The sequence below is a fragment of the Coregonus clupeaformis genome, chromosome 26 (assembly GCF_020615455.1).
Source record: "Coregonus clupeaformis isolate EN_2021a chromosome 26, ASM2061545v1, whole genome shotgun sequence".
Taxonomy (NCBI): Eukaryota; Metazoa; Chordata; class Actinopteri; order Salmoniformes; family Salmonidae; genus Coregonus; species Coregonus clupeaformis.
This window is the reverse complement of record NC_059217.1, coordinates 37,057,608-37,083,722: the sequence shown is the minus strand read 5'-3', so window position 1 is coordinate 37,083,722 and position 26,115 is coordinate 37,057,608. Positions and strand designations below refer to the sequence as shown.

Here is a 26,115-nt window from a genome sequence, read left to right as displayed (position 1 = left end):
TCTTGTGAGGACTTCAGCCAACACCAACAGCCAAGATGAGAGAGTGGGCTTACAGGAATCAAATGAAAATGGCTTTCTTCTTATCCAAGTCACACTCTATGGAGTCAAGCAATGTACATCCCTGAGAAATAACAGCAGTTTATGGAAAATACCGGATTTTGCCTCTGAAGATTTGACTTGCCTTTTTTGGGAAAGCCTCTCTCCACCACCTTTGAGCTATAGAGGAGACATGGCCAGCAACTCGTTCCGTGGGTCGAAGCGTGGTAGACATGCACATTCTAACCATGATGTTGGAGATTTCAACTGCTCGCTCAAGGAGCTGCGCTCCCTCATGGAACTCAGGGGACCTGAGGGAATAACTAGAATCCAAGAATGTTACGGAGATGTCCAAGGACTCTGTACCAGACTGAGAACATCACCTATTGATGGTAAATATGCTGCTGACCATCTTGCTTTGTGTCTTTTTGTTCTGTTTTCAGGTCTGGTGCCTGATACACCAATACTCCTATTGCTCATCAAGGCTTAACTCCAATGCAGTGAATTGTAATTTAATTGACAAAAAACCCTAATTTTAGTAATGGACGCATTTAATTAATGAGTTGAATTCTAATTAATATGGTGGCTGAAATGAAAATGACTTCAACCCGACCCACAATAACAAGTTCATGGATACATTTTGAATACAATAACGATTCCATACAGCATGTACAACTGCAAAGCAGAATGATTCTAAATACTGCATTGATTCCATTGGAGTTGTCATGATTTACACCTGCCACACCAATCTGAAAAGATGTATGCCTTTTAGCACAATGTCTTGTTGAGTTTATTGTATTGAGGGGAACTGGTGTGGGCTAGGATGTGGGCTTTGAGTGGAAGGCACTCTGCAGGGCCCGGCTGTCACTTTTCGACACTTGGGGATAACTCACACTTTTCACACAGTTTGGCCTGCTTCAGGGGACAGATGTCAAAGTGTGTTCATGTGGTTTGGATATGTAAGATTCATTGACAGACTGGACTTGTCTTGTGTAGGTCTCAAGGAAAGGAAGGAAAGACTTCGAAATTGAGAATTAACTGATAAACTATTATGAACAGTGTAGCCTGCATAATATTAATACATTCACTTGTAAACATTTATAAGCATTTAAAAGCATTACAACTAATACAAAAATATACAGTATAATTCATAAAGCATTTAAATATGCATTGATACACATTTACTAGCAATATATATTGTCTTATTCATGGACTTTTTTTCCAGCTGTAGGCTGTTGGGAAAGAATAATAATGTAGGAACAGAAACCAGCGTCAAATCCATATGTGGATGGATTGATGTGATGTTAAATATTGTTTGGCTGACACATTCACCATAAAACCTTTCCCAGTTTGATACTGCTAGGCTTGTGCTGATGCCCTACTCTGCTCCAATCTACACACAGAACACAGACGCCAAATTGTGACATACCTTAGACTACTACTTCTCTATTGTGCTTCTGCGTAAACAATTTGATGACATTTGTTGAACTCTTAGGGAATTATATTTAGAATTGTCACGATCGTCTGAAGGAGCGGACCAATACGCAGCGCGTGGAGTGAACATGATGACTTTATTTAATTAAAGCAACCACGAAAAAACAACAAATGACGATACGTGAAGTCCTCTGTGACACCGACAGAACATACAACACTGGAACAATAACCCACAAAACAAAGGAGAAAACACACAGAATATATATGGCTCCCAATCAGAGATAACGAGCCGACAGCTGACACTCGTTACCTCCGATTGGGAGTCATAGACCAATCACCACTAGACACAAACAAAATGAAACTCACCCATCCCCAACACCACCAAATGAAATACACCCAAACCAATGACAATGAACAACCCTGGCTCAAATATCAAAGTCCATGGAGCCAGAGTGTCACAGTACCCCCTAAAGGTGCGAACTCCGGGCGCACCAATATCAGGACTAGGGGAGGGTCTGGGTGGGCGTCTGTCCACGGTGGCGGCTCTGGCCCCGGTCGTGATCCCCACCCCACCACAGTCACAACCTGCTTCGGTAGCCTCCTCCCAATGACCACCCTCCAACTAACCCCACCTGGACTAAGGGGCAACACCGGACTAAGGGGCAGCATCGGCCTAAGGGGGCAGCACCGGGATAAGGGGCAGCACCGGGGATAAGGGGCAGCACCGGGACAAGGGGCAGCACCGGGACAAGGGGCAGCACCGGGCTAAGGGGCAGCACCGGACTAAGGGGGCAGCACCGGACTACGGGCAGTACCGGACTAAGGGGCAGTACCAGGCTAAGGGACAGCACCAGGATAAGGGACAGCACCAGGATAAGGGACAGCAACAGGATAAGGAGCAACACCGAGCTAAGGGGCAGCACCTGACTAAATGGCGGATCCTGGCTGGCTGGCTCTGGCGGATCCTGGCTGGCTGGCGGATCCTGGCTGGACGGCTCTGACGGATCCCGGTTGGACGGCTCTGGCGGATCCCGGCTGGACGGCTCTGGCGGATCCTGGCTGGACGGCTCTGGCGGATCCTGGCTGGACGGCTCATGGCTGGCTGACGGAACTGGCTGCTCATGGCTGGCTAACGGATCTGGCTGCTCGTGGCTGGCTAACGGATCTGGCTGCTCATGGCTGGCTGACGGATCTGGCTGCTCATGGCTGGCTGACGGATCTGGCTGCTCATGGCCGGCTGACGGATCTGGCTGCTCATGGCCGACTGACGGATCTGGCTGATCCTGTCTGGCGGAAGGCTCTGGCTGATCCTGTCTGGCAGAAGGCTCTGGCTGATCCTGTCTGGCAGAAGGCTCTGGCTGATCCTGTCTGGCAGAAGGCTCTGGCTGATCCTGTCTGGCGGAAGGCTCTGGCTGATCCTGTCTGGCGGAAGGCTCAGCGGCTCCGGTCTGGCGGACGGCTCTGATGGCTCATGGCAGACGGGCGGCTTTGCAGGCTTTGGGCAGACGGGCAGTTCAGGCCCCGTTGGGCAGACGGCAGACTCTGGCCGTCTGAGGCGCATCGTAGGCCTGGTGCGTGGTGCCGGAACAGGAGGTACCGGGCTGAGGACACGCATCTCAGGGCTAGTGCGGGGAGAAGCAACAGGGCATGCTGGACCCTGGGGACGCACCGTAGGCCTGATGCGTGGTGCCGGAACTGGAGGTACCGGGCTGAGGACACGCATCTCAGGGCTAGTGCGGGAAGCAGCAACAGGGCATGCTTGGCCCTGGGGACGCACCGTAGGCCTGATGCGTGGTGCCGGAACTGGAGGTACCGGGCTGAGGACACGCATCTCAGGGCTAGTGCGGGGAGTCGGAACAGGGCATGCTGGACCCTGGGGACTCCCATAACGCCTAGTGCGGGGAGCCGGAACAGGGCATGCTGGACCCTGGGGACTCACCTCACGCCTAGTGCGGAGAGCAGGAACAGGCCGGGCGGGGCTGGCGACGCGCACCGTATCCCTGGTGCGAGTGGCCGGAACAGGCCGGGCCGGGCTGGCGAAGCGCACCGTATCCCTGGTGCGTGGAGTAGGAACAGGCCGGGCTGGGCTGGCGGCGCACCGTATCCCTGGTGCGTGGAGTAGGAACAGGCCGGGCTGGGCTGGCGGGCGCACCGTATCCCTGGTGCGTGGAGTAGGAACAGGCCGGGCTGAGCTGGCGACGCGCACCGCATACCTGGTGCGTATGGCAGGAACAGGCCGAACCGGGCTGGCGACGCGCACCACACTTAGTGCGAGGGACCGGAACAGGCCGTACCGTACGGGGAACACACACTACTGGCTGCACCTCGGGACTAGGAACTGGCCGGACCGAACTGGTTACACACCCCAGTACCTCACGCCGTGCCTCAACACCTTCCTTCCCTGCTTTACCCAGTAGCCCCCTTGACCTGGTAGCCCACTGAATCCGTCCCTTCTCTGCCTCCGTCAGCCCCCTTAACCTGGCAGCCCTCTGACTCTGCCTTGTGGCAGCCTCCTGCTGCTCCGTCGCCCAAGCCATGTGCCCCCCCAAAAATTTCTTGGGGTTGCCTCTCGTCCTTCCGACGTTGGCTCTGCCGACGCCGTTGCTCCTCTCTCCGTCGCCTCTCCTCTGTTTCGCTCCATGGACGGCGATCCATGCCGTCCAGGATTTCTTCCCACGTCCAGGACCCTTTACCGTCCAACAGTTCCTCCCATGTCCAGACCCTTTGCTCCTGGACGCGCTGCTTGGTCCTTTTTTGGTGGGTTATTCTGTCACGATCGTCTGAAGGAGCGGACCAATACGCAGCGTGGAGTGAACATGATGACTTTATTTAATTAAAGCAACCACGAAAAAACAACAAATGACGATACGTGAAGTCCTCTGTGACACCGACAGAACATACAACACTGGAACAATAACCCACAAAACAAAGGAGAAAACACACAGAATATATATGGCTCCCAATCAGAGATAACGAGCCGACAGCTGACACTCGTTACCTCCGATTGGGAGTCATAGACCAATCACCACTAGACACAAACAAAATGAAACTCACCCATCCCCAACACCACCAAATGAAATACACCCAAACCAATGACAATGAACAACCCTGGCTCAAATATCAAAGTCCATGGAGCCAGAGTGTCACAAGAATGTGATTCTGGATTACAGAACAAATTTCCAATGCTCCCTCACACATCCCTGCTAAAGTATATATATATATATATATATATATATATATATATATATATATATATATATATATATACACTACATACATACATACATACATGCATATATATACATATATACATATATATATATATACACACACACACACACACACACTCACTCACTCACTCACTCACACACACACACACATATACAGTGAGGGGAAAAAAGTATTTGATCCCCTGCTGATTTTGTAAGTTTTCCCACTGACAAAGACATGATCAGTCTATAATTTTAATGGTAGGTCTATTTGAACAGTGAGAGACAGAATAACAACAAAATAATCCAGAAAAACGCATGTCAAAAATTTTATGAATTTATTTGCATTTTAATGAGGGAAATAAGTATTTGACCCCTCTGCAAAACATGACTTAATACTTGGTGGCAAAACCCTTGTTGGCAATCACAGAGGTCAGACGTTTCTTGTAGTTGGCCACCAGGTTTGCACACATCTCAGGAGGGATTTTGTTCAACTCCTCTTTGCAGATCTTCTCCAAGTCATTAAGGTTTCGAGGCTGACGTTTGGCAACTCGGACCTTCAGCTCCCTCCACATATTTTCTATGGGATTAAGGTCTGGAGACTGGCTAGGCCACTCCAGGACCTTAATGTGCTTCTTCTTGAGCCACTCCTTTGTTGCCTAGGCCGTGTGTTTTGGGTCATTGTCATGCTGGAATACCCATCCACGACCCATTTTCAGTGCCCTGGCTGAGGGAAGGAGGTACTCACCCAAGATTTGACGGTATATGGCCCTGTCCATCGTCCCTTTGATGCGGTGAAGTTGTCCTGTCCCCTTAGCAGAAAAACACCCCCAAAGCGTAATGTTTCCACCTCCATGTTTGACGGTGGGGATAGTGTTCTTGGGGTCATAGGCAGCATTCCTCCTCCTCCAAACACGGCGAGTTGAGTTGATGCCAAAGAGCTCCATTTTGGTCTCATCTGACCACAACACTTTCACCCAGTTCTCCTCTGAATCATTCAGATGTTCATTGGCAAACTTCAGACGACCCTGTATATGTGCTTTCTTGAGCAGGGGGACCTTGCGGGCGCTGCAGGATTTCAGTCCTTCACGGCGTAGTGTGTTACCAATTGTTTTCTTGGTGACTATAGTCCCAGCTGCCTTGAGATCATTGACAAGATCCTCCCGTGTAGCTCTGGGCTGATTCCTCACCGTTCTCATGATCATTGCAACTCCACGAGGTGAGATCTTGCATGGAGCCCCAGGCCGAGGGAGATTGATAGCACTTTTGTGTTTCTTCCATTTGCGAATAATCGCACCAACTGTTGTCACCTTCTCACCAAGCTGCTTGGCGATGGTCTTGTAGCCCATTCCAGCTTTGTGTAGGTCTACATTCTTGTCCCTGACATCCTTGGAGAGCTCTTTGGTCTTGGCCATGGTGGAGAGTTTGGAATCTGATTAATTGATTGCTTCTGTGGACAGGTGTCTTTTATACAGGTAACAAACTGAGATTAGGAGCACTCCCTTTAAGATTGTTCTCCTAATCTCAGCTCGTTACCTGTATAAAAGACACCTGGGAGCCAGAAATCTTTCTGATTGAGAGGGGTTGAAATACTTATTTCCCTCATTAAAATGCAAATCAATTTATAAAATTTTTGACATGCGTTTTTCTGGATTTTGTTGTTGTTATTCTGTCTCTCACTGTTCAAATAAACCTACCATTAAAATTATAAACTGATCATTTCTTTGTCAGTGGGCAAACGTACAAAATCAGCAGGGGATCAAATACTTTTTTCCCTCACTGTACATATGTTATGATATAGTTCCAAATTCATGTGATAAACATCAATTTTGAAAATGACAAATGAGAGTAAAAGTTGTTACTATCATCATACTTTTAATATATTTTTCTCCACAATTCCGATCTTGTCTCATCGCTACAACTCCCCAACAGGCTCGGGAGGCGAAGGTCTAGTCATGCGTTCTCCAAAACATGACCCACCTAACCTCGCTTCATGACACCCGCCAGTTTAACCTGGAAGCCAGCCGCACCAATGTGTCAGAGGAAACACTGTTCGACTGGCGACCGAGGTCAGCCTGCAGGCGCCCAGCCCACCACAAGGAGTCGCTAGAGCGGGATAAGCAAAGCCAAGTAAAGCCCCCCTGGCCAAACCCGGACAACGCTGGGCCAATTGTGCACCACCCTATGGGACTCCCGATCATGGCCGGTTGTGATACAGTTCGGGATCGAACTGTAGTAACGCTTCTAGCCCTTAGCCCTGACCGGGAGGGAGGCTTGCTCAGGGCTAGGTTTACATCCCTCCTGGAGAGGGCGTCCGCATTGCCGTGCTGGGCCCCCGACCTGTGGATGACAGAGAAAGATAATTGCTGTAATGACAGGAACCAGCAGGTGACACGGTCATTCGTGTCCTTACCTCTTGCCATCCACACAAGGGGGGCATGGTCAGTGATCAGTGTGAACTTCCTCCTGAGGAGGTAATACTTGAGGGTGTCCAGCGCCCACTTCACAGTGAGGCACTCCTTCTCGACAATCGAGTACCTATTCTCCCTCTGGAGGAGCTTCCCGCTGACATACATGATGGGGTGCTCCTCGCCTTCCTGCTCTTGGGACAAGACGGTCCCAACCCCTGTGTCAGACGAGCCTGTCTGGACCAGGAGGTTTTTAGAGAAGTCTGAGGTGATGAGTACCGGGTGCGACCATAGCGCGTCCTTCAGGGCCTGGAACGCCGCCTCTGTGTCCTCTGTTCATTGTACCGTCTGGGATAGGCATGCCTTCGTTATGTCTGTGAGAGGAGAAGCTATTGCGGCAAAGTTAGGCCATTCTGCCTCTTGGTTCGGGGGACCGGCCATTCCATAATGGCGTAAAAAAAAAAATCTTGACCCTTCACATTTCCCCGCCCGATTCGATAGCGCAGGTACTCCACCTCAGCGTAGCCCAGTTTGCAATTGTGGGGGTTCGCGGTCAGCCCCGCATCCCTTAGCGCATTCACCACCGCATGTAACCTACAGAGATGGGACTCCCAACTGTCGCTATGCACGATTAAATCATCCAAATAAGCAGCAGCGTACTCACGGTGCGGGCGCAGGATGCGGTCCATGAGTCGCTGGATGGTCGCTGGGGCCCCGTGGAGTCCGAAAGGAAGAACCCGGTAGTGGTAAAGCCCCCCCGGGATGGAGAAGGCAGTCTTCTCCCGGGAGGGCGCTGCCAGCGGCACCTGCCAGTACCCATTCGTCAGGTCCAGGGTGCTGACGTATCTTGCCTTCCCCAAGCGGTCGATCAGTTTGTTCACCCAGGGCATGGGGTAGGCGCTGAATTTACTGACCTCGTTCAGGCCCCAGAAGTCGTTGAAAGCATACGGTTCCGTGCCGTTTCGGTACCAGCACTATAGGGCTAGACCACTTACTGTGGGACTCCTCCAGTACCCCCATCTCTAGCATTGTCGTCATTCCCGCTGGACCGCCGTCCTCCCGCTTCACGGCTTCGGCTGGTTCCGTCCGAGCCCCATTCAGCCCCTCGCCTCTCTCTGTGCTTTTCTTCCCCCTCCCCGCGTCCGCTCTCTCTTCGCCTTGGCTCCTTTCAGCAATCCTGGGTGTTCTGGTAGGTTTCTACCGCGGTCAGCAATTCCTCCAAGCTCTGGGGGTTCTGCAGGCTTGCCGCCTTTTTCATCTCGAAGGGGAGGGCCCAAAGGTACCGATCCAGGACGACCTTATCGATTATCGGGAGGGACAGTACGTCGGTCAGTAGCCAGCCCTTGGTAAGGTGCACCAGGTCGCTCATCTGAGCGCGGGGAGAGATGGTGGAGTCAAAGGCCCAGTCGTGGACCAGTTGTGCACAGCGTGCAAGGCTGAATCCATAACGGCTCAGGATCTCGCGTTTGAGTCCCTCATAATTCGCTGCCTGATCAGCGTTCAAGTCGAAGTAGAGGTAGAGTGCCAAAAGACTGGCCCACTTGGGCTTGGGCCATCCTTCCCTCTGCGCCGTCCTCTCGAAGGTGCACAAATATGTCTCCACGTCATCTTCCTCCATTAGCTTGACCAGGAACTGATTCGGGCTAGACTCCTGAGCCATCCCACCCTTCAACTGGGCTACCTCCGCTACCAGTCTGAGGTTTTGTTGGCGCTTGCTCCTGGAGAGCCTGTTGCTTCTGCTGGCTGAGGATAAACTGATCCACCAGTTCCTCCATGGTAATCTCCGTATGCTCGACCCCACGGCACCCAAAGCTACAATAAAGATGTTATGAAATATTATTTTCTCAATTACATGTATTGCTAAAATAAAGGTGAAGGAAATACAGTCAAAACAGCTCGCTCAATCAAGCATGATGGTCTTGTAAGTATAAAAGCTAAGCTTGCTTTCATATAATTAAAAACAGTTTGAAAAGGTAGTGGAATGGGATTAGTGTAGTGTGGAAGAATCCAATACTTGTATGCGATACAAATCACATTATTGTGGGATCACCTCTTCTAAGAGTATGAATTAGGCTGTTTGAGAAGGTTTGAATCCTAAGCAACCTGCATACACATTGTTTGAAGTACAATAGACCAACATAGCTACTGTAGGAGGTCAAAGCTGTGTGCTGGAAAACCTTGGTAGAGCATGGGTGGAGTAGGCATTGTGGTCCTCCTGAATTTTCTTTCTTTTTCGGCTTCACATCAATGCCTACATCTCACTTAAAACATGTTTTTTTTTTTTTTTTTATAGCTATAGGTGAGTGTTCACTGCTGTTGGAGCCAAAGTTCCTTGGTGTTCCATGAGGACAGGGCTTTCCATGCAGTGTAAAATTCTGTCCTTTGACATTTGCCAGGCATTATTTATTCATTCACAATGGCCCTCTCATGCACACTCAATAAACAACTTTAGCATTTTGTCGTCACGCACCATTTCTGACCCACCTACTGAGACATGATTGACATACATAGAGCATTAAAATGTCACAAGCAGCTTGACAACATAGGAAAATCCATTAGACTGACACATAAAGATACACTGCTGCACCACCGCACTATAAATCAATGGCGACAGGTGGGCGCAGATTGATTTACCTTGTGTAATCCCCCTCACCTTAAACGCCCGTGCATGACAGTTGATTGCTCGGTTCAGGACTAATCTCTCATGCTTGTGTAACATTTTTATTCCTCCTTTTTGTTCATTTTTTTATGCTGTGGCAGCTCAAAGCCTGTATGTCTAGCATTATTCAGTGATAGGATGAAGCATAACTGCAGGTGCTTTTCCCCTGAGTTGGAATCTAACCTTTAAGTGTCAGAAGAAGCAAAATAGCTTAGAGGGAATAAGCATAATAACTCAACTCAACTGAGGTCAGAGAAGGCCTAGGCAGCGCTAGATGCAGGCTGCCTTGAGTCACACAAGCAGCCATTTGACCCATTCTGCAGTGATAACGATGGAGTCATCAACTCTCCAGGGGGAATTCAAGATAGGTCATGTCTCATGATATTAGTTCAAAGTAGGGTGATATGGCCTAAAAATCATATCTCCATTTTTTTTCTAACGTATGGGCGATTCACAATTTATATCTAAAAAATTGTTTTATCTAAATACAATTAAAGCTCAAGACACTGCATTTCAAACAGTCAGCAATGATCTAATGAATTCAGGGCTTGTAAAATGATACCTAGGCTAAATATAAGCCTTCCACAACCATCAAACCCACTAATAATGTAACTATTTTATCAAAATAGTTTAAGCAGCTACTTTGCAATAATCACTGATCTGGCTTTCAGGTTTGTTTATGAAAATGCCCTTTTTGTAAAAAAGAAAATATCAGAACTATGCACAATGCACATCCCCACTAATAATGACCAACTTCTGGTAGCAGGCATTATAGAAAGTTAACACAGGTCTCATAAACAACCTCTCAAGCACAAGCCCACATTCTATTGATTAACCAGATAAATCTTTATATTTATATTTATATAAGTCTAGCCAACTTGGATCTATTTACTAGCTAACAAGGTAGAGCAGTTGACCTGTTATGAACACACCCTCCTGTCCGTCTCCAACTGTTTGAACAGCATGCTAGCCTGTCCACTTTGTTTAGATGTTGAAATCAAGTGGCCTACCTGTACACATAAGAATATGCTTATTTCTCAGAATGAGAATGAGTTGCTAATTCTTTATATAAATGTGTATTTTTATGCTCATTGCACATTTATACAATGACTAGACAGCTACCACTTAACAGTCTGTGGCTAAAATGTTGCTAGCAGAATGTGGTACCACAATGCCGCACGTGACAGAAACTGAGCATTAATTTTCCAGAAACAATGTTAATTGATAGGCTAATAGGGTCACATTTCTGGAGTTGAGACATAAAAAGGCTATTATTAGAAAGGTTAAAGGGACATTTCAAAATGTTTCAACTTCATATTCATCATCTCCAGCACCACCCCAACAGCAACATATGTGAAAATGACGCATTTCTGTTTTGTAGTAAAGAAGATAGAGGAAGATCAGAGTTTCCAGTGCATCATGTGATTTTAACCAATTATGAGGAGGCATTGCCTACTAATTGTCTACTAATTGGTTGATGATGTCAAGGGGGGAGGGGCTTGGTGTATGAGCGGGAAGGTGCACACAGCACAGAAATAGAGACAACCTGAGAACAAGCGGACATGAACTTATAAAAACGTGTATTATTGTAATTATTGCGATACAGGCATTTGGAATTCCGCGCTAAAATCGAATTAATTCGATATATTTCCCAGCCCTAGTTCAAAGAGAAGGAATCTCACTTGACGATTACAATTAAAGTTCATTCTAATGTGCTATTCTCCTGGAGCATCATTTTTGTGTTTTTTTAACAAAATATTTTTCATTGTTTTGTGTAGACCATCTCTCCACACTAGCTGAACTTTCCTGTATTTGTATTCATTCCTCGATTGAAGTTTATTTTGCCCACAAGCAGCAATGCTTATTATTTGAACTGCTAAAACTGACATGGCATGATTGAAAAACTCCAGATGTTCAACAGAGCAATGTCTTTGTTTCACACACCACATTGTTGTCTCTGACCATTACTTTTTAGGTATACTCAGGGCAGAGTTGTAACTTCTATGTCAATAGACAAGACTGTTGTCTCTTGTCCCTTTTACTTGTTATTGTCATAGAGCCACTAGACATCTCTATTAGATCTAATGAGAATATAAGAGGAATAAATAGAGTTTGTTGTGTGACGTCTTTTGCCTGTCCATTTGGCTCAGAGATTAGATTGGTTTGCTTTCTTTATCAGAGGTGCAGAGGTAGAATCACGTAATGGAAATGTAGGTCTTTGTCATAAAACATTGAATCAATGATTAAATGTAAAGAAAAGTACAGTCAATACAATCTCAGTTCCGGTTGCATGATGAAGCACCTTTCAGCGAGAATACGTGTCCATCAAAAAGGTTTTGGTGTGGTTTGGTGTGGTTTCGGTGTGACACCTTCTGTCTGCAAAATAACTTAAATAAATCTTACCAAAGATATTGGAATATTACAGCTCACAGGTGCATCATTAAACAGGATCCCATACTGACTGTTGGTATCTGCATAGTATCTCCGTCATCACATGGACAACGTAAAAAAAAACGTTTTGAGATACAATCTTACTGCAAGTATTTTGAGTGGTCTTTTTGTGCATGCCAGTGCTATTTTACATACTGCTGAGTCTAGCATGTTGTTTGAGGGCAGATGAGGGCTTTGAATGGCATTGATTTGGCTAGCCTCTTCTGAAGACCCTTGTGATGTAACACTCCATGGGCCGTTTTCATGGACCTCCAACCTTTTGTCAGGTTTAGTCATGAACACAGCCCATGCAGAGCCACCTCAAAGGTCTAAGGCTTCAGGTTAGAAAGCCTCCAACAAACTAACAACTCTAACTGTTCTTGACAGGTTCTGTTTCTGCTGTTCAGTGTGTGAACATAATGAAAAGTTCAAACAGAAAGGTCTGCATTACTTTGCTCTGAAATGGGAGTTCAACCAGGGGGGAGAGTAAAGCTTTTCTTATATTAATTTTGGCATGCATGTACAAATGATCACCCCGTTGCAGAACTTTCCTGCAATGCCGGAGGTTTAAAAAGGCTTCTGAAGTTTGTAATTTCCCTACAAAAATGTCCATTAATAATAATCCACATGATAATTCACCTTTCCTGTTGCTGCAGTATTATTTTCCTGCTGTAGCAAACTGGCTCAGATTAAGATCCTACATCTGTATCTGATACTGTATGAATTCTAGACAATACAAATGCCATACAGTTGTTAATAATTCCTTTCCCTCCTTCGTCTCTAGGGTTAGGAGGGCATGCTGACGACATCGCCAGAAGGAAAGAGGAGTTTGGACAGAACGTTATACCTCCAAAAAAGCCAAAAACATTTATTCAATTAGTGTGGGAAGCATTGCAAGATGTGACACTAATCATCCTAGAAGTGGCAGCCATCATTTCATTAGGCCTTTCCTTTTATAGACCTCCAGATGCCGAAAGAGAAAGTAAGTATCTTCTCTAATTTGAAAATGCCTGGTCCTCTAATGGATTAATCACCAGATGATTCATATTTACTCAATCAAATACCAAAAGATCAGATTGCTGCTACTTTGCAACTGTAAACTTCATGCATGCAGTCATACATGCGTCTGGTTTGTGCAGTTGCTGGTAATTGGTTATTGGACGGACACTTGGGAATTCATTGCAGGCCAAAACAAGCAGCTCTAATTTCAGATGGCACTGTGTTGCTGTGTCTTCCCGGGGATGGTCACAATTTTGTTTAAAATCAAGTCTCTGACTTTGTTGACCCAAAGAGATATAGTTTGGTACAAAGTGTGAGTATCCTGCCCATTATCTAATCTAATCATAAAGGGATTTACTCTGATACACTTCAATCAATCCATAATCCCATTCCACAAAGGACTTCAGTGGCAGTAGTGGGTAGCCAGTGTACTTCCTGTGATCAGACAGTGTACTTCCTGTCATATAATCATTGTAGGCTACTTTCTGTGGGACCCTTTGGGTAATGGCCATGCTACCAAAGACAAAATTGACAATGTCATCAGAATGAATGAGCTATTTGTCCTCAATTTAGGGTTAGGCCGAGGCTTAAAAACACAATTCTAGAGGGAATGCGAAGTACTTCTGTCCTTTGTAGCACGTCCAGATAGTGACAACTGTCCCTTTCTTTTAGATTGTGGAAAGGCAGCGGGAGGGGTGGAGGATGAGGGGGAGGCAGACGCGGGCTGGATTGAGGGTGCAGCCATCCTCCTGTCAGTCGTCTGTGTGGTCCTGGTGACAGCGTTCAATGACTGGAGTAAAGAGAAGCAGTTCCGCGGGCTGCAGAGCCGCATCGAACAGGAGCAGAAGTTTACAGTGGTCCGCGGAGGCCAAGTCATCCAGATCCACGTGGCTGAGATCGTAGTCGGCGATGTTGCACAAGTGAAATATGGTATGATCCTGAAAGAAAAATGCCCTTCTGTGTTTATTTGTGTGTGTGTGTGGTGTCCGTGGGCTAGCTTGCATATGTGTGTGTGCCCTAAAACCAAAGAGCATCTTCAATCCTACTTCTTCCCACTACTCTGACTGAATCTTGGGTAAATGAGCTAACTCACCCAGCTGAACAGTCTGATGTTCATGTATGTGTACGTTTTTCCAGGTGACCTTCTTCCTGCTGATGGTGTGCTGATCCAGGGAAATGATTTGAAAATCGATGAAAGCTCTCTAACCGGTGAATCTGACCATGTCAAGAAGACGTTGGACAACGATCCCATGCTGCTGTCAGGTAATGATGAAGAGCCTTCCTCTCTCCATATAATATGGCTGATGTCTAGTTACAGATCCAATATGGATCAAACTGAATAACGCCAAGTGGTATCACTCCCCTTTAAAGCTAGAATCCTTAGATGCTAAGTAAATGTTTGCACTTATAAATTAATGATATATACCAATTGTTGAAAAAATTACTTATAAATGCCTCATGAGCTTAGTTCAGCTGTCGTACCCCATCAGAAGCTTGTTTTACTCCAATGTTTGTCAACAACGTAAATGTAAACAAACACTGTATAGCCTCTAAACATGGTTAGAACTGTACTTTTGATATTATAGATGGTCAGTCCTTGCATCCCTTGCTCGGTCTATGAATTTGAGAGTGGTTACATTTATCCAGGCCCATCCCTCAGCTTTTTACAGAAACATGCCTGGTCCTCTAACGGATTAATCACCAGATGATTTATATTTACTCAGTCAAATACCAAAAGATCAGATTGCTGCTACTTTGCAACTGTAAACTTCGTAAATGTGAACAAACACTGTATAGCCTCTAAACATGGTTAGAACTGTACTTTTGATATCATAGATGGTCAGTCCTTGCATCCCTTGCTCGGTCTATGAATTTGAGAGTGGTTACATTTTTCCAGGCCCATCCCTCAGCTTTTTACAGAAACAGAGGTGGGGTGACCGCTTTGTTATTGTTGTAATTAATGAGGGAGTTCTGTTAATGCCCCGGGCATGTCCCGGGTGAAGCAGGTTAGCGTTGATTGCATTCATTTTGGAACTGGGTTGCCTCCCAGGCGTAAGCCAGGTGCCCTCGTTCTGGACAACGGTGAAGTTGGCTCAAAACAAAAGTTACATAGTTTTAAGCATGTGGAGTAATGAGTAGGATTCTGTGTTTTCACATGCAAACATGATTGATTTTGATAAACAGGCTTTATCTGCCTTCTCAATGAAAAGTAGTTTGAAAATTCGAACATATATTTTATGGTTTCTGAACGATGCATCATCCTGTCTTGTTGACAACAGATTACTGTTCGATTTGAGATGGGCGCTCCACCCTCACCACTTTTGCCCATTCACGTCATGGGCCATAGCCCCGTGCACTTAAAGATGCAGTCGTGAGCACTACTTATATAAGTAGTGAAATTATACAAAACCTTTGGAGCATCACTTTAATCAAACTTCCTCAAGGATTGTAGCTTTAAGGCTTGACTGCCACTGCACAACACGACCACATGGGTCTCCCTGTTTGTAGAATACTACTCTCCCTAAGAGATGATAATGGATTAAGGCACTTATTTTTCTCCCTTGAAATACTGTAGTCGCTGTGGCACTGGCAGGCATCCCAACAAAAAGTTAATGAATGGGGATGTAGGTGATGGAATTACATTTACATTTTAGTCATTTAGCAGACGCTCTTATCCAGAGTGACCTACAGTTAGTGAGTGCATACATTTTAATTTTTTGTATATATTATTTTTTTATATATATATTTTTTTCATAATGGCCCCCCGTGGGAATGGACCATCTGATTTTCCATTGTGGTTTTTCTTTATTTAATTTTTATAAAAATGAATTTATTTCCAATTCAGCCTCCCTATGTAACCTCCGTTCCTACTCAAGCAGAGAATAACAACATTACTACTCATGTTTATCGTGACCCAAGTAGACTGGCATATATTATTACTGTGGGAGAGGCTATAAGGACACAGCTGACTCTTAAACCGACTAGCCAAAACTTAAAACTGACCCTTACCTTAACCTTAGCCAAACCCTTATCACTGACCCTAACCCTTACCCTACCTCGTAACCCTAAACTTAACCTAATTTTAATAAATTCTGAAATTAAATATCTGTTTAGGGCGTCAGGCGTGCCCTCATAGCCTTTTCCTATTACTGTCAATCACTCTTCTTAAGAGCTCTTAGGAGTCAACAGCTACTTGAAACAGCATGATCTCTCTATTCCTGCATAGATACTGTTAGGCCATACAAGTTTATTTACATATTTAATTAAATATTTAACAGATGCCCCTCTTCACTTTTCTCAGAAATGTAATACAAATCGGAAAAATGACCATCCCATTTTAGTTGGAGAGATTCCATTGTTTAGGTTCCTGCGATCATGTCTGTCCATGTCTGTCCATGTCTGTCTTTTTCTTCGTCAGGTACCCACGTCATGGAAGGTTCTGGGAAGATACTGATCACAGCAGTAGGTGTCAACTCCCAGACCGGCATCATTTTCACACTGCTTGGAGCCGAAGAAGACGAAGATGACGATGAGGACGAAAAGGCAGAGAAGGAAAGAAAAAAGAGGGAGAAAGAGGAGAAGAAGAAAGAGGAGAAGGAGAAGAAGGACAAACTGGACAAGAAAAGTATGTTGACCTGAACTGTCCTTTCATAGCCATCTGTCACTAAACGTGTCATGCAAACCCTCTCACCTCTGTCCATTGTATTAACTGTTATGTATAGACCTACTTGCTTTTGATTGAAACTCACCATAGGAGTAAACGTAAAATGGAATTGTTTTGAAAAACCCTGTCCAACAAGTGTTATTCCATTATGCTATCCTTAATCCTATAAGGCATACTCTTGCTACATTTTGCCAGTGGCATGACATAAAGCTATTTGCTCCATAGAGGGGGTGTCAGACAAGGTTATTCATTCTTTATTAACTGAAGTGGTCGATGAATCATGAGAGTTTTTGGTTTTGGGTCATCTATTAAAATGCCTGAAAAAGTTTCAACCATCTTGAATGATAAGATGTGTCTGCCAATGGTGTGTGAGTGACATGCACATTCAACTTTTCCACTCAGATGCTGGGCCAATGATAAAAACACTATGAATAAACAAAGTTCCCACATTACACCACAATACACAGACCGAGTTTCTATAGCTGAATTGTGGTGCAGGTTAATAACAGCATGTGGGAGCACTATAGAATATGCAGACTCAGTTGGTTAACATCTCAGTTGGTTAACATCCTAGTTGCTTAACTGGCTGTAGTTGGGTCAGTTGGACCATGAACCTCTCCTGCTACACCCAGGCTAACAACAGTTACTGCCTGTGAATTAAACAACCTGGTCCTTAGCTTCCTGCCAAGAGTGTTAGGGGAGCATTGTGTTTAAGTTTGTAATCCCAGTATCATTGATCAGGGGATTCTCATAGTGAGGGAGAACAGTATTAGGGAGTTGAGACAGGAATGCATGTCAGAGCATTCACACCTCTTAGTTTCCAATGCGATGTGTAAGGGCTAGCCGTCAAGGAAACTCACATCCAAGGGAACATATTACAACTAGAAGTGTTTTGCCACTCTGCAAAAGTGAGAAGCTGTTTGCTGATGTGTAAATGGACAAGTTATTAAGTCATTTATTTGTCTCCACAGATAAAAAGGAGGAGAAAAACAAGAAAGGTAGGTTTGTTATTGTGTGTTATATCTATATTGAACCATATAGTTTTTATTTGTGTGCACTTCACGACCATGGTGTGTTTATACTGAGTACTGTCTAGTTTGGTTTGTGTGTTTATATAGAATCTGTATGGTCTGGTCTGCGTGAGGTGTGTAAAGTCTGAGTTAGGCCTCGCTACCAATCGCTCCAGCCGCCGGTGCGGCCCTGTGTGTCCCTGAGGGCATATGGTAATGTGTATGTCCCTGGGGTTCGAGCAGCAGGTGCTCTTGACTCCGCTCATGGTGATTAGGACCAAGGAGATTACAGCTCTTAATCTCAGCAGCTGCTTTCCCCCTCTGCTTTTCTTCCTTTAGCTAACAACCTGTGCTTTTTTCGGATCAGCACACCTAAACACTCACACACACGCGCGCTCACTCACACATTTGCCTGGATGAACAATGTCCCTTTACTTCACTTACTAACGTGTTGAGTATTTAAGGTTCTAGTGCGTGTGTGTTTGTACAATTACAGAACGTGGGCATGTTTTGGGATGATGGTAGTTGGATTGGCTTGTAGAGAATCTCAGCCAAGAAAGAGCAATAATCCCCAGACTAGGATTAAAGACTGTGAGCCAAACACCATAGTGTCACTGTGGTGTATTACATAGAATAGCACCCCCTATCCATTTCCATGCAGTATCAACAACCCCTGCCATCCAACTATGAATCCTTACACATCAATGTACTATTTTGTTTCCCCCATTTTAATTATTTGTTAATTGGATGCATCAGCAATTCTTATTACAATTATTGTATTATGAGGTGCTCATGTTTGCTAATGTTTGCCTTTTTGATCTAATATATCTGGTAAAAATAAAGAGAGAACTGAAGGGAATGTTACAGTATTGATAGTGTAGAAATAGTTTTATCCTGGTTTTTAGTGCCTTATGCCTTACCTTATGCCTTACACTCAGGGAGTATAATTACTCAGGCAGATAGTTACTCAAGGAGTATTGTTAGTTACTAAGGAGTCTAGTTACTCAGGGAGTATAGTTAGTTACTCAGGGACTATAGTTAGTTACTAAGGGAGTCTAGTTATTCAGGGAGTATAGTTAGTTACTCAGGGACTATAGTTAGTTACTAAGGGAGTCTAGTTATTCAGGGAGTATTGTTAGTTACTCAGGGAGAATAGTTAGTTACTCAGGGAGAATAGTTAGATACTTGGGGCATATAGTTAGTTACTCATGGAGTATAGTTAGTTACTCAGAGAGCATAGTTACTCAGTGAGTATAGTTTCTCACAGAGTATAGTTATTCAGGGAGTATAGTTATACATTTGTCATCTCTGTTGTGAATTAGATGTGAACCCGATGTTTCCCAAAATGTCTCTATTTCAACTTAATGTCATTTGAACCCATCCTCTCAACTCCCTCAGGTAAGTCCAAGGGTGGTGCAGGCGTGGAGATGCAGCCCCTAAACAGTGACGATGGAGGAGAGGAGAAGAAGAAAGCCAACCTACCAAAGAAGGAGAAGTCTGTGCTCCAGGGGAAGTTGACCAAATTAGCGGTACAGATTGGCAAAGCAGGTAAGACCATCACAAGGGAAGCCCTCTATTTCAGCCAAGCAAAATTTGGAATTGTGAAAGTGTGTTTGATTTCCACAGCAGATTTTCCTCTTTCATTGTGTTCACTTCTATCCTTTCCCCTGTCCAGGCCTGTTCATGTCGGGATTGACAGTAATCATCCTGATAACTCTGTTTATGGTGGACACTTTCTGGATCCAGGGCCTACCATGGGTCGCAGACTGCACACCCATCTACATTCAGTTCTGCGTCAAGTTCTTCATAATTGGCGTAACTGTGCTAGTGGTGGCCGTGCCCGAAGGTCTCCCCCTGGCCGTCACCATCTCATTGGCCTACTCTGTCAAAGTAGGTATCACTACTATGTTACTACAGTATGTATAATTCAGACAGTAGTAATTAAGAAACACATAGCCAGATCACAAATAATAACCTCCTCTCTTCCTTAGAAAATGATGAAAGACAACAACCTGGTGAGGCACCTGGATGCCTGTGAAACCATGGGCAATGCCACAGCCATCTGCTCTGACAAAACGGGGACATTAACCATGAACAGGATGACCGTGGTCCAGGCTTATCTGGGAGACAGGCACTACAGGGTGGTTCCTGAGCCTGACCTCATCCCAGGCAAAGTCTTGGACCTGCTCATTATGGGCATCGGAGTCAACTGTGCTTACACTTCCAAGATCATGGTAAGTGAAAATATTTCACTCTGAGTTTAGGTTTTCAACTCTGGCAAACAGAACACAAATAGATTTGCAATAAAGCTCTTTTCATGGCAATCTTTTATTGACATCTGAGCAAATACATTGAGTGCCAGAGCCAAATCCTCTTGAGATCTGGGTACTCAGACTTTCATTTCGATCACGCATTGATATCAATGTGACATATTTGTAAAGCATTTCATTTATGTTAGCTGATTTGAAGTTTGGACCTTAACGTGTAAATGGTTTGTCTCAGTCTCCTGAGAAGGAGGGTGGGCTGCCCCGCCAAGTGGGCAACAAGACCGAATGTGCCTTGCTGGGCTTTGTCTTGGATCTGAGACGGGACTATATGACCATCCGCAATGAGATCCCAGAGGAGAAGCTCTTCAAGGTCTACACCTTCAACTCAGTCAGGAAGTCCATGAGCACTGTGCTGAAGAACGCAGATGGGAGCTACCGCATGTTCAGCAAAGGAGCATCAGAGATCCTCCTGAAGAAGTAGGCCGGCACTTTCAGTTTTTCCCTTTCGTGCAAATTAACTCAACATATTAACTTGCCCAGTATTATTTGTCAGAAACCTAATATAAATATAAACTTAATATAAATCCCCTCTTTATCTCAACGCAGGTGTTGTAAGATCATGACAGCGAACGGGGAGGCTAAGGTCTTCAAGCCCAGGGACAGAGACGACGTGGTGAAGAAGGTGATCGAGCCCATGGCCTCCGAGGGCCTCAGGACCATCTGCCTGGCCTACAGGGACTTCCCCCTGGCCGACGGCGAGCCTGACTGGGACAACGAAACTGACATCCTCACCGGCCTCACCTGTTTGTGTGTGGTGGGCATCGAGGACCCCGTACGGCCAGAGGTAAAAGGGCCAGTGGAGCCCAAACAAGGTCCTTGTTGCAAAGGTCCAATTAATTCAAGGAGATAGATGTTTGTGGTGTGAATAGCACCCCCTATCCATTGTGCCATAACCCTCAACAATGTACATGTATAATCACCCTGAAGAGGAAAGCAGGTGTTTGTGAGTGTGTCTCTGGGGCGTTGGATTATAAGCAAAACACACATTTCCATACTCGGAAGACAAAAAATTGACAATAAGGTATTCTTCTTCCACCCTAGGTCCCTGACGCCATTAAGAGGTGTCAGCGCGCTGGCATCACGGTGCGCATGGTCACAGGGGACAACATCAACACGGCTCGGGCCATCGCTAGCAAGTGTGGCATACTGCAGCCCGGAGAGGACTTCCTCTGTATAGACGGCAAAGAGTTCAACCGACGAATAAGAAACGAACTGGGAGAGGTAATATTCCTCTCGTCCTCTCACAAAATGGAACTGTTTCTGTTAAAAATAATTGGGATGATAGAGTAACCCAAGGAACTGTCTACTTCCAGATTGAGCAGGAGCGCATTGATAAGATTTGGCCCAAACTCCGTGTGCTTGCAAGATCCTCACCCACTGACAAACATACCTTAGTGAAAGGTATGTTTGGGGGTTATTTTTTCCATTTATCCCTATCTTTGGAAAGTTACAGATAAATGTTTAGGTCTCACATTATTATCTAAAGAGATGATGCTTGCCTCTGTTCACAGGTATAATGGATAGCACTGTACTAGAACCAAGGCAAGTTGTTGCTGTAACAGGAGATGGTACTAATGACGGCCCTGCCTTGAAGAAAGCTGATGTTGGATTTGCCATGGTATAGTATTATTATACTCCAAGATCTGGCACATGTTATATCCCATCAATATTCCATGAGTAGGTTCTCTCTCTGATTCAATCAGACGGGTACTTTTGGTGCTGTGACTAATACGCTGTGACATGATGTGCCCACAGGGCATTGCAGGCACGGACGTGGCCAAAGAGGCCTCAGACATCATCCTGACAGACGACAACTTCAGCAGCATCGTGAAGGCGGTGATGTGGGGGCGGAACGTCTACGATAGCATCTCCAAGTTCCTGCAGTTCCAGCTGACGGTTAATGTGGTGGCTGTCATCGTGGCCTTTACCGGAGCCTGCATCACACAGGTGAGACACTCTCTATTTCTGTCATGTCCATCCTTCCCATCTTGCCTTTCTGCTTGTAAAGGTGAGGCATAGAGAGAGTCTAACTGCCTATAGGGAGTTTATTACCTACTCCACAAGTTACAACTGTCTTTGAAAAGTGGAGAGCTATGCATAACTCAAACTACATCTCCCCAGGACTCTCCTCTCAAAGCTGTCCAGATGCTGTGGGTGAACCTGATCATGGACACCTTTGCCTCGCTGGCCCTGGCCACTGAACCCCCAACCGAGTCTCTCCTGCTGAGGAAGCCGTACGGCCGCAACAAGCCCCTCATCTCTCGAACCATGATGAAGAACATCCTGGGCCACGCCGTCTACCAGCTCACCATCATCTTCACTCTGCTGTTCGCCGGTGAGTACCACCTGGGGGTCAATTCAGTTAGTCGTGCCAATTGGACATTGACATAAAAATGTATGTATTTTTCTTCTCTCTATGGAATCCAACTTTGTTCTTGATAAAATTATGAAAGCAAATGTATTGGATTACGTGATCCGTACTGCTGGTCTCCAGTGGGCCTTGTCAGTATGCACTGCATCTGTATGTTGCCACCACAGGGGAGCAGATGTTCGACATTGACAGTGGGAGGTACGCGCCACTCCACGCCCCTCCCTCAGAACATTACACAATTGTCTTCAACACCTTCGTCATGATGCAACTCTTCAACGAGATCAACGCCCGCAAGATCCACGGCGAGCGCAACGTCTTTGACGGCATCTTCAAAAACATGATCTTCTGCTCCATTGTGTTCGGAACGTTCATCATCCAGGTGAGCAGCATTCAGATCCATATAGGATATTCACACAGGGGATTTCATATTGGACAAAAAGTAACATTGCTCTCCAATCACCCTGTGTTTTGTCATCCAGATTGTGATTGTGCAGTTTGGAGGGAAACCTTTCAGCTGTGTGGGCCTCACCATAGACCAGTGGCTCTGGTGTGTCTTCTTGGGCTTTGGATGTCTTCTGTGGGGCCAGGTGAGCTTCTTGCAGGTTTCTAATGTCCTTCAAAGTCCCTGTGATCTACTTGCCTGTTATGAAGTGACCAAAAAAGTTTTGTCACAAATGAGTTCAACATTTGAGTTTGTGTCTCATTTATAGGTGGTCACCACTGTCCCCACCAGCCGTCTGAAGTTCCTGAAGTCTGCAGGCCATGGCACGCAGCAGGAGGAGATCCCTGAGGAGGAGCTGGAGGAGATGGAGGACCTGGACGAGATCGACCACGCTGAGATGGAGATGAGGAGGGGACAGGTGCTCTGGTGCAGAGGTCTAGGCAGGATCCAGACTCAGGTATGTATGGTCAACTCACTATTTAAATCTCAGCTCACAATCATCCGTCAGCTTTACACCAAACCATAGCTACCATTGGCCTGGACACAAACTCAGGATTGTGCTTTATTAACTTTCGTTGGGGTCTCAATACTCATATTTTGACTGTCTTTGTCCCCAAACTGTCCAGATCCGCGTAGTGAATGCCTTCCGAGACACTATGTCCCCTTACGAGGGCCTGGAGACCCCGGAGTCCCGCAACTCCATCCACAACTTCATGAACACCCCGGAGTTCCGGATAGAAGACTCACAGCCGCAGATCCCGCTCATCGACGACACAGAGGGGGAGGATGATGCTCCCACCAAGCGCAACGCTGCACAGACTCTGCCCCCACACTCCACGCTGGCCACCCTCCCGTCCTCGCCCAACCAGAACAATAACGCTGTGGACAGGGTCATCCCCCTCCACAAGGACAGCCCAAAGATTAGCGGGTATCCTGAGAGTGCCGTGCTTCCGGCGTGCCCTGGGAGCCCGCTGAACAGCCTGGAGACCTCCCTCTGAGCTGGGCCCTAGTACCAGTAATGGCCCACTGACCTCAGCCCACTTAACAATACCAAGATGTGGGGAGAGGGGGCTTCTAGAAGTTTTGGTTTGGACTGGAATGGAGGACATCAGATATTTAAGATTTTAGGGTCTTGTATCGAGAGAGAGGTGCACATTTTGATTGAAAGAATTATAGACTACGCTTAAAAATAAGTAATTGAATGAACAGGGAGGCTGGGATGCATTGCTGTACATCAGCAGTACTTCTAAAGAATTAATGCATTGGCTATGTATATTTTTAAGATTTCATTCATGTTGTGAAAGCAGACCTGTTTACACGTTTGTGAAACTTTGATTGTCCGTGAAAGACCTATGTAATAACATGTACAACGTGGGGCTGTGAAATTAAAAATATATATACTGTATTTTAGATATTGCTGTCTTTTAGGAGAAAACACGTTTCTATTGAAACTGAACTATTTTGCCTGCAAGTTCTATTTGGTATGTATTTTTCTAGGTACATAGACATTTCTAGCACAATAAGAAGACTTGTGTAGAAACTTGTGTAAGAAAGTGGTTTTATGGTCTATTAGGAGAGGTTAGGATAACTGGAAAACGGCCACAAATATCCATGTACACAATTCCACACTGTAAATATTCACTCTGTTCCCAAATCATTCCAAAACGTCATGTTTACTAGAAAGTGGAACTTCTATTTGTGTCACTAGTGCTTTACATCTAGACCACAGATGATAAGCACCGACTTCATGGAAAGGCTCATTATGAATCAAGGATACTATACATACTGTACATGACAGACAACGAGGGGAGAAACCAGTTACTGTTTCAAATGTGTCTGTAGAGATAATTATGTAAAGCGAGTGTATTGTTGGTTTTGAGTCATAAAAAAAAAAATATCAGGAGTAGGTTGTTGTCTGATCAAAAACCACCTAATTCAAAGACGTTCAATGTGTTGAATGGTTTTGATGACCTGGGTTGTATTTCACAAAATAGGATCAATGGGTTTGCCCAGCTAACTGATATAACTTGATTCTCCACATCATTAACATGTACAGTGAGTTGATAAAGTAATCCCTACCCATTGATGCCCATTTAAATTTGACCTCTCCCGTGAACTGACTACCATATTGATTCTGCTTTGTGAAATACCCTCCAGGAAACATATAAACTACTCAAGACACAGGGGATGAGACTCTCAGCACAGAGTACTTTACTGCACTAAACCTCCTTCAGGGAGACTTGATATTTTGTCAAATATAGCCTAGCTTTGTATCTTCTTCGAGAAAACTAAGTAGTTTTCATCCCTCACAAAAGTCAGGGTATCATCATTTGGGAGACAGGATTGAAAAGGACTCAAAACAGAGTTTGTTTTTTGGCAAGCCTACAGTAAAAACACAATTTATCTCATTGGAAATAGCCTACATGTTTACCCAGTGAATTGCTTTTGGTTGACAGGATTGTAGCGTCCTGTGTCATTGGGTGCTATTCAAACAAACACAGAAACCAAAAAACCTGGAATGCCAAACCAAAACACGTGGTCCTGGGGTGTGGAGATGGTTTTGTTACATTTTCACAGTACAGGACCAATTCTATGTTTCTGGAATCCAGGTTCCATATCCATAAATCATCTCAGAGTAGGAGTCCTGATCTAGGATCTGTCCATATTATCTTGATCATTATGATCTAAAAGGTCCAACTGATCCTAGATCAGCACTCCCACTCTGAGATGCTTTGTGGATACTGGCCCAGGTCAGGGTCTCAGTTAATTTGATGACATATTTACTTGGGATTTCTTCCCTGTATTGCAATTACAAACTTCATCTAAAGACAGTAAGAAGAAAGAAGGTATAAATCCCAATCCAATGGAAGTACTGTAGGTGGTAAAAAATGAAGAAAGATTACATAGGCAACTTTTGTTTGTTTCTCTGTAGTTTCATTCCACATTGGGAATGAATGTTTATCCACCTCTTTAAGGATTTTTTTTTTATCTCAATATTTGGTAATAAAGTACTTTGTGTCTGTTTATTTTGAGCAGTGTAAATGGTTGTTGTGGTCGATATTCATTTTTTAAACTTGTTGAGTAATGTGTATGGTTTTTGAAAATAAAATATGAATATTTAGCTTA

The 26,115-nt window shown here is 45.1% G+C and overlaps 1 protein-coding gene across 1 annotated transcript; it reads left to right on the top strand.

Moving 5' to 3' along the window:
• On the top strand, window positions 1–26,115 carry atp2b1b (ATPase plasma membrane Ca2+ transporting 1b). Its single transcript, XM_041849732.2, has 20 exons — window positions 1–428; window positions 12,961–13,158; window positions 13,848–14,105; window positions 14,313–14,438; window positions 16,594–16,800; window positions 17,811–17,837; window positions 19,248–19,397; window positions 19,525–19,739; window positions 19,841–20,083; window positions 20,352–20,593; window positions 20,723–20,960; window positions 21,218–21,397; window positions 21,490–21,577; window positions 21,688–21,794; window positions 21,932–22,123; window positions 22,298–22,511; window positions 22,715–22,926; window positions 23,027–23,134; window positions 23,258–23,446; window positions 23,616–26,115. The coding sequence occupies exons 1-20, from the start codon at window positions 230–232 to the stop codon at window positions 23,985–23,987; spliced, it is 3,765 nt and encodes a 1,254-aa protein (XP_041705666.1). The 5' UTR covers window positions 1–229; the 3' UTR covers window positions 23,988–26,115.

Excerpts from the sequence above, each read along its gene's own strand:
- atp2b1b (XM_041849732.2), top strand. The coding sequence starts at position 230 with ATGGCCAGCAACTCGTTCCGTGGGTCGAAGCGTGGTAGACATGCACAT. Across the intron at positions 13,159-13,847 it reads TCCAGATGCCGAAAGAGAAA|ATTGTGGAAAGGCAGCGGGA; the intron begins GTAAGTATCTTC and ends CCTTTCTTTTAG. Across the intron at positions 17,838-19,247 it reads GGAGGAGAAAAACAAGAAAG|GTAAGTCCAAGGGTGGTGCA; the intron begins GTAGGTTTGTTA and ends CAACTCCCTCAG.